General features: G+C 45.2%; 2 protein-coding genes across 2 annotated transcripts; both read right to left on the bottom strand.

Annotated features, from left to right (window-relative positions):
- Window positions 1-5909: 5909 nt before the first annotated feature.
- Window positions 5910-7274, bottom strand: sst1.1 (somatostatin 1, tandem duplicate 1). Its single transcript, XM_062385896.1, has 2 exons — window positions 7077-7274; window positions 5910-6268 (listed from the first exon to the last, which is right to left on the bottom strand). Exons 1-2 carry the CDS (start codon window positions 7212-7214, stop codon window positions 6047-6049), a joined length of 360 nt encoding a protein of 119 aa, XP_062241880.1. The 5' UTR covers window positions 7215-7274; the 3' UTR covers window positions 5910-6046.
- Window positions 7275-9943: 2669 nt separating this feature from the next.
- On the bottom strand, window positions 9944-11848 carry sst1.2 (somatostatin 1, tandem duplicate 2). The gene is made up of 4 exons (XM_062386353.1): window positions 11774-11848; window positions 11523-11698; window positions 10158-10398; window positions 9944-10075 (listed from the first exon to the last, which is right to left on the bottom strand). The coding sequence occupies exons 2-3, from the start codon at window positions 11694-11696 to the stop codon at window positions 10189-10191; spliced, it is 384 nt and encodes a 127-aa protein (XP_062242337.1). The 5' UTR covers window positions 11697-11698; window positions 11774-11848; the 3' UTR covers window positions 9944-10075; window positions 10158-10188.
- Window positions 11849-13582: the final 1734 nt, after the last annotated feature.

Below are 13582 nucleotides of genomic sequence, written 5' to 3'. Positions count from 1 at the left end.
GAGCTGAACGCGCAGTGACAGAGATTTTCCAGCAGAGGGCAGAAAGATATCACATCATCATTCTGCTGCGCATGAACTCTGGACCAGGACCAGCGCCAGGATCGGGACCAGGACCAGCGCCAGGACCAGGACCAGGACCAGGACCAGGACCAGGACAAACGCAGGGACCAGGACCAGGACCAGGACCAGGACCAGGGCCAGGGCCAGGGTCAGGGCCAGGGCCAGGGCCAGGGTCAGAGTCAGGACCAGGACCAGGACCAGGACCAGGACCAGCGCCAGGACCAGGACCAGGACCAGGACCAGGACCAGCTCCCGGATCGAGATCAAGATCAGGACCAGGACCAGGAGCAGGAGCACGCCAGGAGCAGGACCAGGACCAGGACCAGGACCAGGAGCAGGACCAGGACCAGGACAAGGACCAGGACCAGGACCAGGACCAGGACCAGGACCAGGACCAGGACCAGGAGGCGTTGGTCTGAAGGTGGTCAGAGAAACTTCCACACCGAATATTTACCTTCAGAACCCGAACCCTTTACTGGCTTTACTACCCCTATGCACTGACTTTACCACTTACATATTCTTATACAATTATATATATATTTTTTTTTGTTGTCGTTTTTATATATACATTTTTTTTTTCTTGTACAATGTACTCCAGCAGCACAAGAACACTTTCATACTGGACACTGACAAAATCACATCATTGCATTCTGTATCATAGGCTCAGACCCATTTCTGTATCTGAAATATGTGTATGTGATTTATGTTTGTATGTCGTTGAGGTGTATAAGTGTATAAGTATATAAGTGTATAAGCTACTGGAAGATCTAAATTCTCCACGGGATTAGTAAAGTATCCATCTCTCATCTAGATTAAACTGAAAATAGTGTGAATGAGTCCTGAAACACAAATGTTGTGGTTTCTTGGTACAAGTTGGAACATTTTACACTTTGTGTATTAAAAAGGACGAATGTTTGAATCTTATCTTCTACACTCTCCCTCGTGTTCTCGTCTTTTTCTGTGAAGAAAAGGAGGAAACAGCAAATAAAGTGATGAGGAGGTGAAGTTCCTTCAGACTCTGAAGGAACCAGAACCTTCTTTCATTCCAGAACAACTCTTACAGAAGACCACCAGAGACGAAGACGACGTCTCAACACCTGCAGGAGGACGAGAGGACGGGAAGCTTCATCATCCTCTTCATCAGTTAGTGGATTCAGCATCTGTGAGGAGCCATTCAGGGTTTGGTATCTTCGGCTGGAGACGGGGAAGACTGGGCATGAACCAACCACAGCATCTGGTTGGAGGACGACCACTCCAACCACAGCATCCCCCCGTCTTCATCATCATCATCATCATCATCATCATCATGCCCCAGACTGAACCCAGGGCTCTGTGTGTTACGCCCCCCCCCCCCCCCCCACACACACACACCTGGAGCTTGTTGATAACGTTACCACGGCAACAGCCTTTGTTCTTCTTCTCTATTGGTCGTTGCTGATTGGTTCAGATATCCCAAGACCACTTTGACCTCTGACCTCTTTACCGCTGATGATGTCATCCTGCTGAGTGAGTGTGTGTGTGTGTGATATTCTAAATCTGATGAGTCATCTTTTTAAGGTGAACTACATCAGCAGCCCTTCACACACACACATACTCACACACTCTACACAAACAAACACGCTCACACACAAACACATACTCACTCACACAAACACACACTCACACACAAACACACACTCACTCACACACACTGTCCCACACTGTCACACACAAATACACTCACTCACTCACTCACTCACACCCACACACTCACTCACACACACAAACACACTCAAACACAAACACACACTCACTCCCAAAAACACACACTCACACACAAACACACACTCACTCACACCCACACACTCACTCACACGCTCAAACACACTCACACACAAACACACATACTCACTCACACACACAAACACACTCACACACACAAACATACTCACACACTCTACACAAACAAAAAAACACACTCACACACAAACAAACACTCACACACCAACACACACTCACTCACCCAAACACACACTCACACTCACACACTCACACACTCTACACAAACAAACGCACTCACACACAAACAAACACACACAGTTAATTGTGCTTAGTTCCTTTGCAGCTTTCAGCTGCAATTAAAGCTCATTAAATTTTATTGAAGCTGTTTAAACGCTGGCGTCTGATTGGCTGGCGGCGGCTCGGGCTGTCTGTGCAGCTGCAGCTGCTGCTTCCTGTTTATTTAATAAACACTTGTTTCTTGACGTTACATCATCACAGCTTCCTGTCGGAGATTAAAAACACCTGCACATTCACCTGATGAGGTAATAGGTCAAAGGTCAAACGGTGAAATGATGATGTCAGCGATCACAAACTTTCAGAAATCCGGTCGGAGGAGAGAAAAATTAACAGACTCATGAAAAAGTTTCTTCAGTGTCAGTCACTGATTTTACTGCAAATAGGAGCTGATCACAGTCACTTCAGCTGCTTTTATTCTGAAGAGCAGGAGCTGATCACAGTCACTTCAGCTGCTTTTATTCTGAAGAGCAGGAGCTGATCACAGTCACTTCAGCTGCTTTTATTCTGAAAAGCAGGAGCTGATCATAGTCACTTCAGCTGCTTTTATTCTGAAGAGCAGGAGCTGATCACAGTCACTTCAGCTGCTTTTATTCTGAAGAACAGGAGCTGATCACAGTCACTTCAGCTGCTTTTATTCTGAAGAGCAGGAGCTGATCACAGTCACTTCAGCTGCTTTTATTCTGAAGAGCAGGAGCTGATCACAGTCACTTCAGCTGCTTTTATTCTGAAGAGCAGGAGCTGATCACAGTCACTTCAGCTGCTTTTATTCTGAAAAGCAGGAGCTGATCATAGTCACTTCAGCTGCTTTTATTCTGAAGAGCAGGAGCTGATCACAGTCACTTCAGCTGCTTTTATTCTGAAGAACAGGAGCTGATCACAGTCACTTCAGCTGCTTTTTATTCTGAAGAGCAGGAGCTGATCACAGTCACTTCAGCTGCTTTTATTCTGAAGAGCAGGAGCTGATCATAGTCACTTCAGCTGCTTTTATTCTGAAGAGCAGGAGCTGATCACAGTCACTTCAGCTGCTTTTATTCTGAAGAACAGGAGCTGATCACAGTCACTTCAGCTGCTTTTATTCTGAAGAACAGGAGCTGATCACAGTCACTTCAGCTGCTTTTATTCTGAAGAGCAGGAGCTGATCACAGTCACTTCAGCTGCTTTTATTCTGAAGAACAGGAGCTGATCACAGTCACTTCAGCTGCTTTTATTCTGAAGAACAGGAGCTGATCACAGTCACTTCAGCTGCTTTTATTCTGAAGAGCAGGAGCTGATCACAGTCACTTCAGCTGCTTTTATTCTGAAGAACAGGAGCTGATCACAGTCACTTCAGCTGCTTTTATTCTGAAGAACAGGAGCTGATCACAGTCACTTCAGCTGCTTTTATTCTGAAGAGCAGGAGCTGATCACAGTCACTTCAGCTGCTTTTATTCTGAAGAACAGGAGCTGATCACAGTCACTTCAGCTGCTTTTATTCTGAAGAGCAGGAGCTGATCACAGTCACTTCAGCTGCTTTTATTCTGAAGAACAGGAGCTGATCACAGTCACTTCAGCTGCTTTTATTCTGAAGAACAGGAGCTGATCAAAGTCACTTCAGCTGCTTTTATTCTGAAGAACAGGAGCTGATCACAGTCACTTCAGCTGCTTTTATTCTGAAGAGCAGGAGCTGATCACAGTCACTTCAGCTGCTTTTATTCTGAAGAACAGGAGCTGATCACAGTCACTTCAGCTGCTTTTATTCTGAAGAACAGGAGCTGATCACAGTCACTTCAGCTGCTTTTATTCTGAAGAACAGGAGCTGATCAAAGTCACTTCAGCTGCTTTTATTCTGAAGAGCAGCAGCTGATCACAGTCACTTCAGCTGCTTTTATTCTGAAGAGCAGGAGAACCAACCAACCACTCTGTAAGTTATTGGAGACATTAATGATCGGTAAAAGTTTAATATAGATTTAGATTAATGTAAAAATGCATCTCGACAGAGAAACATATGAATCAGTTTGATGCAGATTAAAACAACATGTATGATGACACTGTTACTTTAATACTTGATTACACTAGTAGGTTTAATAATTATAATAAACTTTACATATATTATTAGTATTTAACAGGGTGATGTCCTGTGACCTCACTGATATAAACTGCTGCTTCTCACAGACAGGAGAGAGAGAGAGAGAGAGTGTGTGTGTGTGTGTGTGTGTGTGTGTGTGTGTAGCAGCTGCTGTTGTAAGATTAGCAGCTCCGTACATTTATCAGAGCTTTGTTATGAAAAGCTTTTAGGAACTAGAGCTTAATGAGAGGAGATAATTGACAGATTACGAACACACTAACAGACACACACACACACATAGTTAAAATATCTTAAATTGATCATCTTTGCAAAATAATTTACTGAGACTGAAAGTTCTGGAAGAAACAGAACGTCTGTTGTCTGTCTGCCTGCCTGTCTGTCTGTCTGTCTGTTGTCTGTCTGTCTGTCTGTCTGTCTGTCTGTCTGTCTGTCTGTCTGTCTCTCTGTCTGTCTTTCTGTCTGTCTGTTGTTTGTCTGTTGTCTGTCTGTTGTCTGTCTGTCTGTCTGTCTGTCTGTTGTCTGTCTGTCTGTCTGTCTGTCTGTTGTCTCTCTGTCTGTCTGTCTGTCTGTCTGTCTGTCTGTCTGTCTGTCTGTCTGTCTGTCTGTCTGTCTGTCTGTCTGTCTGTCCGTTGATTGTTTGTCTGTTGTCTGTCTGTCTGTCTGTCTGTCTGTCTGTTGTCTGTCTGTTGTCTGTCTGTCTGTCTGTTGTCTGTTGTCTCTCTGTCTGTCTGTCTGTCTGTCTCTCTGTCTGTCTGTTGTCTGTCTGTTGTCTGTTGTCTGTCTGTTGTCTGTCTGTCTGTCTGTTGTCTGTTGTCTCTCTGTCTGTCTGTCTGTCTGTCTGTCTGTCTGTTGTCTGTCTGTCTGTCTGTCTCTCTGTCTGTCTGTTGTCTGTTGTCTGTTGTCTGTTGTCTGTCTGTCTGTCTGTCTGTCTGTCTGTCTGTCTGTCTCTCTGTCTGTCTGTCTGTTGTCTGTTGTCTGTTGTCTGTTGTCTCTCTGTCTGTCTGTCTGTCTGTCTGTCTGTCTGTCTGTCTGTCTGTCTGTCTGTCTGTCTGTCTGTCTGTCTGTCTGTTGTTTGTCTGTTGTCTGTCTGTTGTCTGTCTGTCTGTCTGTCTGTCTGTTGTCTGTCTGTCTGTCTGTCTGTTGTCTCTCTGTCTGTCTGTCTGTCTGTCTGTCTGTCTGTCTGTCTGTCTGTCTGTCCGTTGATTGTTTGTCTGTTGTCTGTCTGTCTGTCTCTCTGTCTGTCTGTCTGTCTGTTGTCTGTCTGTTGTCTGTCTGTCTGTCTGTTGTCTGTTGTCTCTCTGTCTGTCTGTCTGTCTGTCTGTCTGTCTGTCTGTCTCTCTGTCTGTCTGTTGTCTGTCTGTTGTCTGTTGTCTGTCTGTCTGTCTGTTGTCTGTTGTCTGTCTGTCTGTCTGTTGTCTGTCTGTCTGTCTGTCTGTCTGTCTGTCTGTCTGTCTGTCTGTCTGTCTGTCTGTCTGTTGTTTGTTTGTTGGCTGTTGTTTTGATTTCCAGTAACTTAGTGACTCATCCCATCTCTCTCATGAGAACAGCACTGTCTCTAGTGTGTGTGACCTGCACAGTGTGTGTGCAGGTCCTTGTCACATTGTGGGGACCTCACTACACTAACAGATCCTAGAGCAGCAGCTCAGTGTCCTGATGAAGAGTTCATTTCTCCCGCTCCTCTTCACCCCCCCCCCCCCAGCAGCAGACGCAGACAAAGTTTCTCTCAAACAGATTTTATTCAAACCAACCATTAAAAATAGTTTCATCAAGTTTTACATTCAGAAGGAATCAGCTCAGAAGATTCTAAACATCTCATCCAGACTAATCGATCAGTGTCTGTACAGAGTCCAGAAGGTGGGGCTCTCAGCAGGAGGTGAAGGTCTTCCAGAAGAAGTTCTTGCAGCCTGCTTTCCTCTCTCGGGGGGCGAGCAGCGGCCCGGTGGCGCCGGCGGCTCGTTCCAGATCCATGTGGATGTCCTCGGGTTCTCCATCAGCCAGAGGGAAGTTCTCCTCCTCCAGAGCCTCGTTCTCCCCCTGCAGGAGGTCGGACAGGAGCAGCTCGGCCAGCGAGGAGCGAGACACCTCCTGAAGACACCAGCGGCACAGCAGATACAAATAAATAAAACTTTATTTAAATGTTTTCATCAAGACATCTTCCAGTTTTTTAATCAAGCTGAAAATTAAAAGTCAGATCCTAGAATGAAATCAGCGTCGTGTCAGTTTGCTGCCGTCGGTCGTGAGCTGTGATTGGTCGCTAACGCTCGACTGATCAGATTAGTTACAGATTAATCTAAAGATTATTATTATTATCGGTTACATCTCCATGGTCACGAGTCGACTAATCTCAGGTTAAAACAAAAGGTGATGTCATGGTTTAAAGAAACTTACATTGTTGCTAGGAGACGGACAGTGCCGCTCGTTATTAAACGTAATTTTTGAATCATAAACAGATGAACAGTCAGTGAAATCAGTCAAAATCAATCGATCAATCAATCTACTGACTCATCAGCCTAACGATCATCTAATCATGGAATAATATGAACTAATGTTTTCTTCATTTGTGGAATTAGATTTGAAGGTTTCAGTGTAAATTGAATGTTCAGGTTCAGTCGTTACAGACTTCAATCAGATCTGAAGCTATTTTTTTTTAACTGAATCATAAAAATCTGCTGATTCACAATCTATCAAAGAGTGCTTTTATTTTGAAGGAATAGTTTTACTAGTTTGAAGGAATGTGTGTCTGTGTGTGTGTGTGTTTGTGTCTCTCAGTGTGTTTGTCTGTGTCTCTGTTTGTCTTTGTGTGTGTCTCTGTGAGTGTGTCTGTGTGTGTCTGTGTGTGTGTGTGTGTGTGTGTGTGTGTGTGTGTGTGTCTGTGTGTGTGTGTGTGTGTTACCTGTTTGTTGGAGAGCAGCGGGCTCCTGTGCAGCAACAGGCGGAGTTTGGAATCCCTCTGAGCGGCGTAGCAGCAGCTGATGGAGGCGCTGAGAGAGAGGAGGAGGAGGAGGCAGCGAGAGGAGGACACCATCTTCATCACCTGTCTGTCTGTGGCTGTCTCTAACTTTCTGACTGTCTGTGTCTGTGTCAGTCTCAGGTCTGTGGATGTTCTGGTCTGTCCCGTCAGAGCGTCTCTTATAAAGCCTGCTGACGTCACAGCTCCGTGTGTTGGAGGGTGACTGATGATGATGATGATGATGATGATGATGATGATGATGATGATGATGATGATGATGATGATGATCTTTAGTGAAATGAACCGTCTTCAACACTTAGTTTCCTTCCTGCTGTTCAGTGGACACACCTCATTAGCTCTGGTTTGGATCAGTTATTGATCAGTTTGGGATTTAGAGAACACGATGATGTCTCTTTGTCTCTTTGTCTCTTTGTCTCTTTGTCTCTTCGTCTCTTGTTGTTGTTGTTGTAGTTTCCGTCAAACACTTTTCTCACGTTACTCTACAAACAATATTTTATTCTAACAACAGCCTGTCTCACATTAACTGGCCGATCTCCACCTCTGACCATGGTGCGCTGTGATTGGCTGACTGTTTTACCTGAGAAAGGTGACGCATCACAAACGAGACGGACGAGTCAGGAGCTGTCGTCTCCTACGATCAGGTGTCTCAGGTGAATCATGTGTGGAGCTCAGAGACGTGTGTGTGTGTGTTTGTGTGTGTGTGTTTGTGTGTGTTGCTGATCCACATCAGCAACTCACTGAGACTTGTCGTCTCCACATGTCGAAGACGATATTTTGGAAACACGTTAGTAAAGCCGCAGAGCAACTTTGTCCTCACTGAAATATTCAACACGTAAACATGTGTGAGGTCACGCTAGGAGTGTGGGGGGGGGGGGGGGGGGGGGGGCGGGCGATGGGGTCAGCGGGAGGCTCTGCGTCATGCTAACAACACGCCAAGGACCCGACCAATAAAACACATCGCTGTGGGACGACCAATCAAACGCACGGCTGGAGGTGAATGTGTCTGTCAGACCGGACTAATGACTGAGATGAGACACAGCGGGCGAGTGTCCATCAAACGCACAAACACACACACTCGTTCACATGATTCACTGATCAGCAACACCATGTGACCCCCCGTCGCCACCCTGCTGCATTCTGGGAGAGATGTTTAGACAGGAAGACAGAGAGAAAATGTCCTCCTGACAGGAAGCTAATGCAGATGAGAGGACACAGGGAGGAAGGAGACGAGGAGGAGACAAGTGGATAAAAAACAGAAGGACATAGAAGAGGAGAGACGAGGAGGAAAGGAAGAAACAAGGGGACAAGGAGAGAAGTTGAGATTAGGGAGGATGAGGAGAGATGACAGGACAAAAAGGAGACGAAGAAAGAGGATGGAGGAAGAAAGGAAGGGAAAGGAAACAGAAAGGAAACAAAGAAAGAGAAGAGAAACCGTTTGACTGATGGATGGATGATGATGAACAACTGGTTTATAAGAATATATGAAGTTTATACAAAGTTACATTTTACACAAACACATCACGAATCATCCAGGTTTAAAGAAGATGGCCGAGCAGGGGGGCATGCACATCTGCAGCAACGAGTGAGTCGTTACTGTACGGCAAATAAAACTCATCACCGTGCAAACACAAAGGAGTGCAACCAACCGGCTGTCAGAGTCAGATAACAAACACACAAACAAACACACACACACACACACACTGCTCCACCTGATAACAGTTTAATCTGTTTTCAGTCATTTTCAATTTATTCTCTTTACACTGAAATAATTTCAGATAAAACTCCATGATTCAGTTTTTATTTTAACACATGAACATCTCACGGGTCCGACGGACGCTAAATAATTCAAACTCAATATTTTGAGTTGATCTCACCTTTAACTTATTATTATGTTCAAACTGAAGACTTTTACTTTGAAAATGCTCGTTGCTTTTTGTATTAAAATATGAAAAACGTTTTCCAGCAGCTACATTATATTTGATGATAAATGTTTGTATGCAGATAAACTCACATACACCCCCCCCACACACACACACACACATACACACACACACACACACTGACTTCCTAAATACACACATGTAGAGTCATTTGCATTAATTTGACTGAGTGAAGGAGACAGGAAACACTTCATGGGAAAAAACCCCACTGAGCTTTTAGTTTTTAATTTTCCAGAAAACAAGAACATCATCATCCGTCTTCTTCAAACCACTCAACCCCAACACCCTGCTGAGCACACACACACACACACAGACACACACACACACACACACACACACACACACACACACACACAACCAACAAATATGACGAGGACAACGTATTATAAATACATTTTTGATTAGTTTATATTTTAAGTTGGAAAAGGGGTTAGAGACAAATTAATCTAAAAAACACACTCACACACAAACACACAAAAGCCCAGACACACACTCTCTCAGCGGTTTTTAATGTGTCCGTCAATATTTGCTCTCTCTCTTCATCTCCATTAAGGGTTAATGAGACTCAAACGCAGAACCCCTCTGCTGTTCACACACAAACTAACACACACAGACACACTTACGCACACACACTCACACACACACACAAACAGTAACATACTTACACACAACCACTAATACACACACACTAATACACACACACTAACAAACACACACACACACTCACACACACACACTGACAGACACACAAAGACACACACAGTTGAGTCATGTGAATCTGATTCTATATCAGCTCAATAATCAATAGTCAAATCTTTGCGTTTTACAAACGGAGGCGGAGCCACAAACTTCTCAGATTTGTCTTTTATTGATAATTACATTGATAATGATTCAGGTGCAGCCACACAGCTGCTGATTGGTCCGTCCAGTCGCTGAGGTGAAGGGCAGGTCTCTGCGATTGGTCGCTTGGTGTGATCTCAGCTAGCAGCAACAACAATAACAACAACAGGTGAGAAACAGTGTGTTAATTACTAGGGCGGGGCTTAGTCAGACAGTCAAGTACCTGGGCGGAGCCTAAACATAAGGGCGGGGCATTAACAGGAAGTGAAGCCTTTCCAGTAGAAGTTCTTGCACCCAGCTTTGCGTTCGCGGGGGGGCAGGTTGTTGGGGGGTTCGATGGACCGCTCCTGGTTCATCCTTCCTCCTCCTGTGGCCGTGGAGACCATCTCAGCATCCCTCTGGGCGTCGGCCTCGGGCAGAGACATCTGGGCCAGCAGGTCCTCCACCGCACGTTTACTCCACTCCTGAGAACCGCAGCAGAAACATCATCTATTAACATCGTGTGTGACTGATGGAGATTCTCTGGAGCTTTGATCGTATCACATGATCTTCTTCAGCACATGAGGACAATGTTTTTGATGCTGACATCATCAGCGTCTGGTTCCAACATGACAAACGGATGAAGATCAGGAGGACGGATAGAAAGCTCCAGTGGTTTGAGATCAGACTGAATCGGAATCATCATCGACGGCTTCAGTCTAAAGTTAATTGGATTCACTGATGAAAATGAACAAAAACTAGATTCAGTTCAAAACAGTGAAGGTTGAACGTCTGTGAATAAACCAGATGTTGAAGGATCGCACAGCTGTCACTCATCTTACGTCACATGCCCCCCCCCCCCTGCAGCTCCTCTCTCCGCAGGAGGTCCATAGAATCATGTGGAGCGCGTTCAGGCTCAAACAACAGTGTGACTCCTCCTCGCTGCTGCACCACACTCTGCTAATTCTAATTATGTATTCATGTTCCTTAACCGTCATCTGAGGCTCTGTTCACGTGCGTCACAGGGCTGCAGCGTGTTCAAGGAGTAAAACCTTCTCCTGTTCAAAACCTGAATCACTGGTTCTCACTGATGGAAGATCATCAACACATTTGACTTGGATCTGAAATGATCCTCACAATGGAGATGAGCGATTCCTCAGGGTTCAAATGTTCTCAGAATGAGTCCTAACTGTAAAGAAACATAAATATAACCAGTGTGCAGGTTTTATCCTTTTCATGGACTCAGTGCTGCCCCCCTGTGGCTGGAGAAAACACCCTCTATGGTCACTGAGCGTCGTAAATAACAAATGTAACATTTAGTCAGAGAGAAAATTCATATCGAGTCTAAATGGTCTTTTCCTCTTCTGACTTTAAACTTTTATTGTTTTTGAATATTCAACCTTTGACCTCTGTCTCTCTGCGATCCCACTGCAGCTAGCAGCTGGTTAGCGTAGCTTAGCAAACGACTTGAAACAGGGGGAAACTGTTTTCTCTTGAAATGAACAGGAGCTAAAATTGTCCCCATCAAATAAACGTTGGACAACATGAAGGGACCTGTCCTGTTAAATTCAGGCTTCATTGCGTTCTGATTGGCTGTTGGATGTCTCACCTGTGTAAGGAGTCCTGCACTCCGAGCTTTTTGCAGCAGCCGGCGCTGATGCAGCTCCAGGTCCAGGTCTTGGTTTTGGTACTGGTCCTGATCTCTGTCAGGCTGAGAGAAAACCGGATTGCACAGAACCAACCCCACGAGGATGAAGAAGGCGGGACAACGTACACACTGCATACCTGCAGACATCAGGGGAGGAGATGAAAACACCTGAGGACCGGAGTCAAACGTCAGAGAGAGAGGAAAGTTCTTACTGTCTGGTGGTCGGGTGTCTGCTGCAGCTTCTGATCCTGGTCCTGATTCTGGGCTGGTTTCTGGTCCCAGTCCTCTGAGCGCTGCTGTTTTGAAGCCTGATACTCCGCCTCCAGCAGGTCACATGTCCTGGTGTGTTTGACTGACAGGTGGCGAGCTGCGGGGTGATGAAGGAACGCTGACATTCATGTTAAACAAACGTCCATTAGTCCTAATTGACTTTAAATGGAGTCTGAGCAATAAAACAATAAAACTATCAGCAGCAGCAGCGTCTTCCCGCCGCCGGGTCCGCTGAGCACAAACACAACGAGGGAATGTGGAGCTGAAGCACCGGAGCGCTCAGAGGATTAGCAGACTTCATTAGCACTCGCTGATATCTCCATTAAACAAAGAGGCAGCAGCAGAGTCGCCCACTCAACATTTAGTGAGAACAAACACAAATTAATTGTGAGGGAAAAACGTGTTCTGCTGCAGAGACGGAGCGAGGACGACGCCGGCAGCGTTCGATTCCCTGAGCTCCGTCAGCAGAACACGACGTTCAACAGCACAAACTTCAGCTATCAGCACATTTTATTTTATATATTTCAACAAATATCAGGAGCAATTTTACCACAAATCAAAAGTTTCATTCAGAAAATACAGAATAAAATGAGGCTTGTATCGATGAGGAGGCTGCTGCTGGACGAGGCACCGGATCCTGGGCCTGGTGGCGTCAGGTGCTGGATCCTTTGGGGTTTGTCGGAGTAAGGATTCATTACAAGTTCTGATATTTACAATGTGCTTCACGAGACGACAAAACAACAATGAGATCAAAGTCACTCTCACATTCGGGATTCGCAGTTTAAATCAGGGATGGATGGAAATTAATGAAAGAAAGAGAAGACATGTCTGGTGTTTTTACAGATGAGCCTGATCTCAGTCCTGTTAAGTTGTGAAAAGGTTCGATTCCGTCACTGTTCCGACTCAGATAACGACCAGCTGATCCAAGATGGCGTGCAGGCTCAGAGTCTGTGAATCCTTGATGGTGATTGGTTGGGGGCCTTGGGTTCAATCTGCCCTTGTCTCACTGCAGATTAAAAAATACAGGACGCAAAGTGCCTGCTCCATGAGACTGGGACCAGCATGCACTGGGGCAGACCCTGAGTGTTGGGAAGTTGGAAATTGTTTGTTTCTTCTCTTTTGTTTGTTTATTATGTTTTCATCTGTCAGCTGATCAAACAAACTCAGCGTGTTCAGGCTCCTGAACCGATGATGTCACTTCCTCTTCCTGTCTTCACATGTTTTCATGATATTACTCATCTCTTACTGGGTCTCTCATCATTTCATCTTTCTATAGTTCCTCCTCAGCTGTGTCGTCACTTTCTGCTGCTTCCTGTTGTTTGGTGATTCTCAGAACCAGATGTTCAACGTGTTGCTTCTCGTCCGGAGAATTAAAGGATCGAAGTGAAGCCACGAGTGAGAACATGTTAGTTGGAGTTGGTTTAAAATTAAAATCTAAACTGTCCGTCTGTCCGTCCTGAGGGGTCCGGGGGGGGGGGGGACTGGTCATAAACACATTATCAACAGACAGTTGCTATGGTTACCCATTAACAACGAGCAGCATCACTAAGGAGCTGCTGGCACGAACACGCACACAGAGGCATGATGGGAAAGTGATGACATCACTCTTTGTCCCTGTGAAGTCAGAGATTGACGACAGGATGCATTTCACTTTGCAAATGAATTACACACTCATCCTTAACTTTACATTTACTCTTTACATTTTACTTTAATTAAACTTTACATTCAAATTTCACATTTACTTTTGATTT

Source organism: Platichthys flesus, chromosome 4, assembly GCF_949316205.1.
Source record: "Platichthys flesus chromosome 4, fPlaFle2.1, whole genome shotgun sequence".
NCBI classification, from domain to species: domain Eukaryota; kingdom Metazoa; phylum Chordata; class Actinopteri; order Pleuronectiformes; family Pleuronectidae; genus Platichthys; species Platichthys flesus.
The sequence above is the reverse complement of the archived record's forward strand: the minus strand, read 5'-3'. Positions and strand labels throughout refer to the sequence as shown.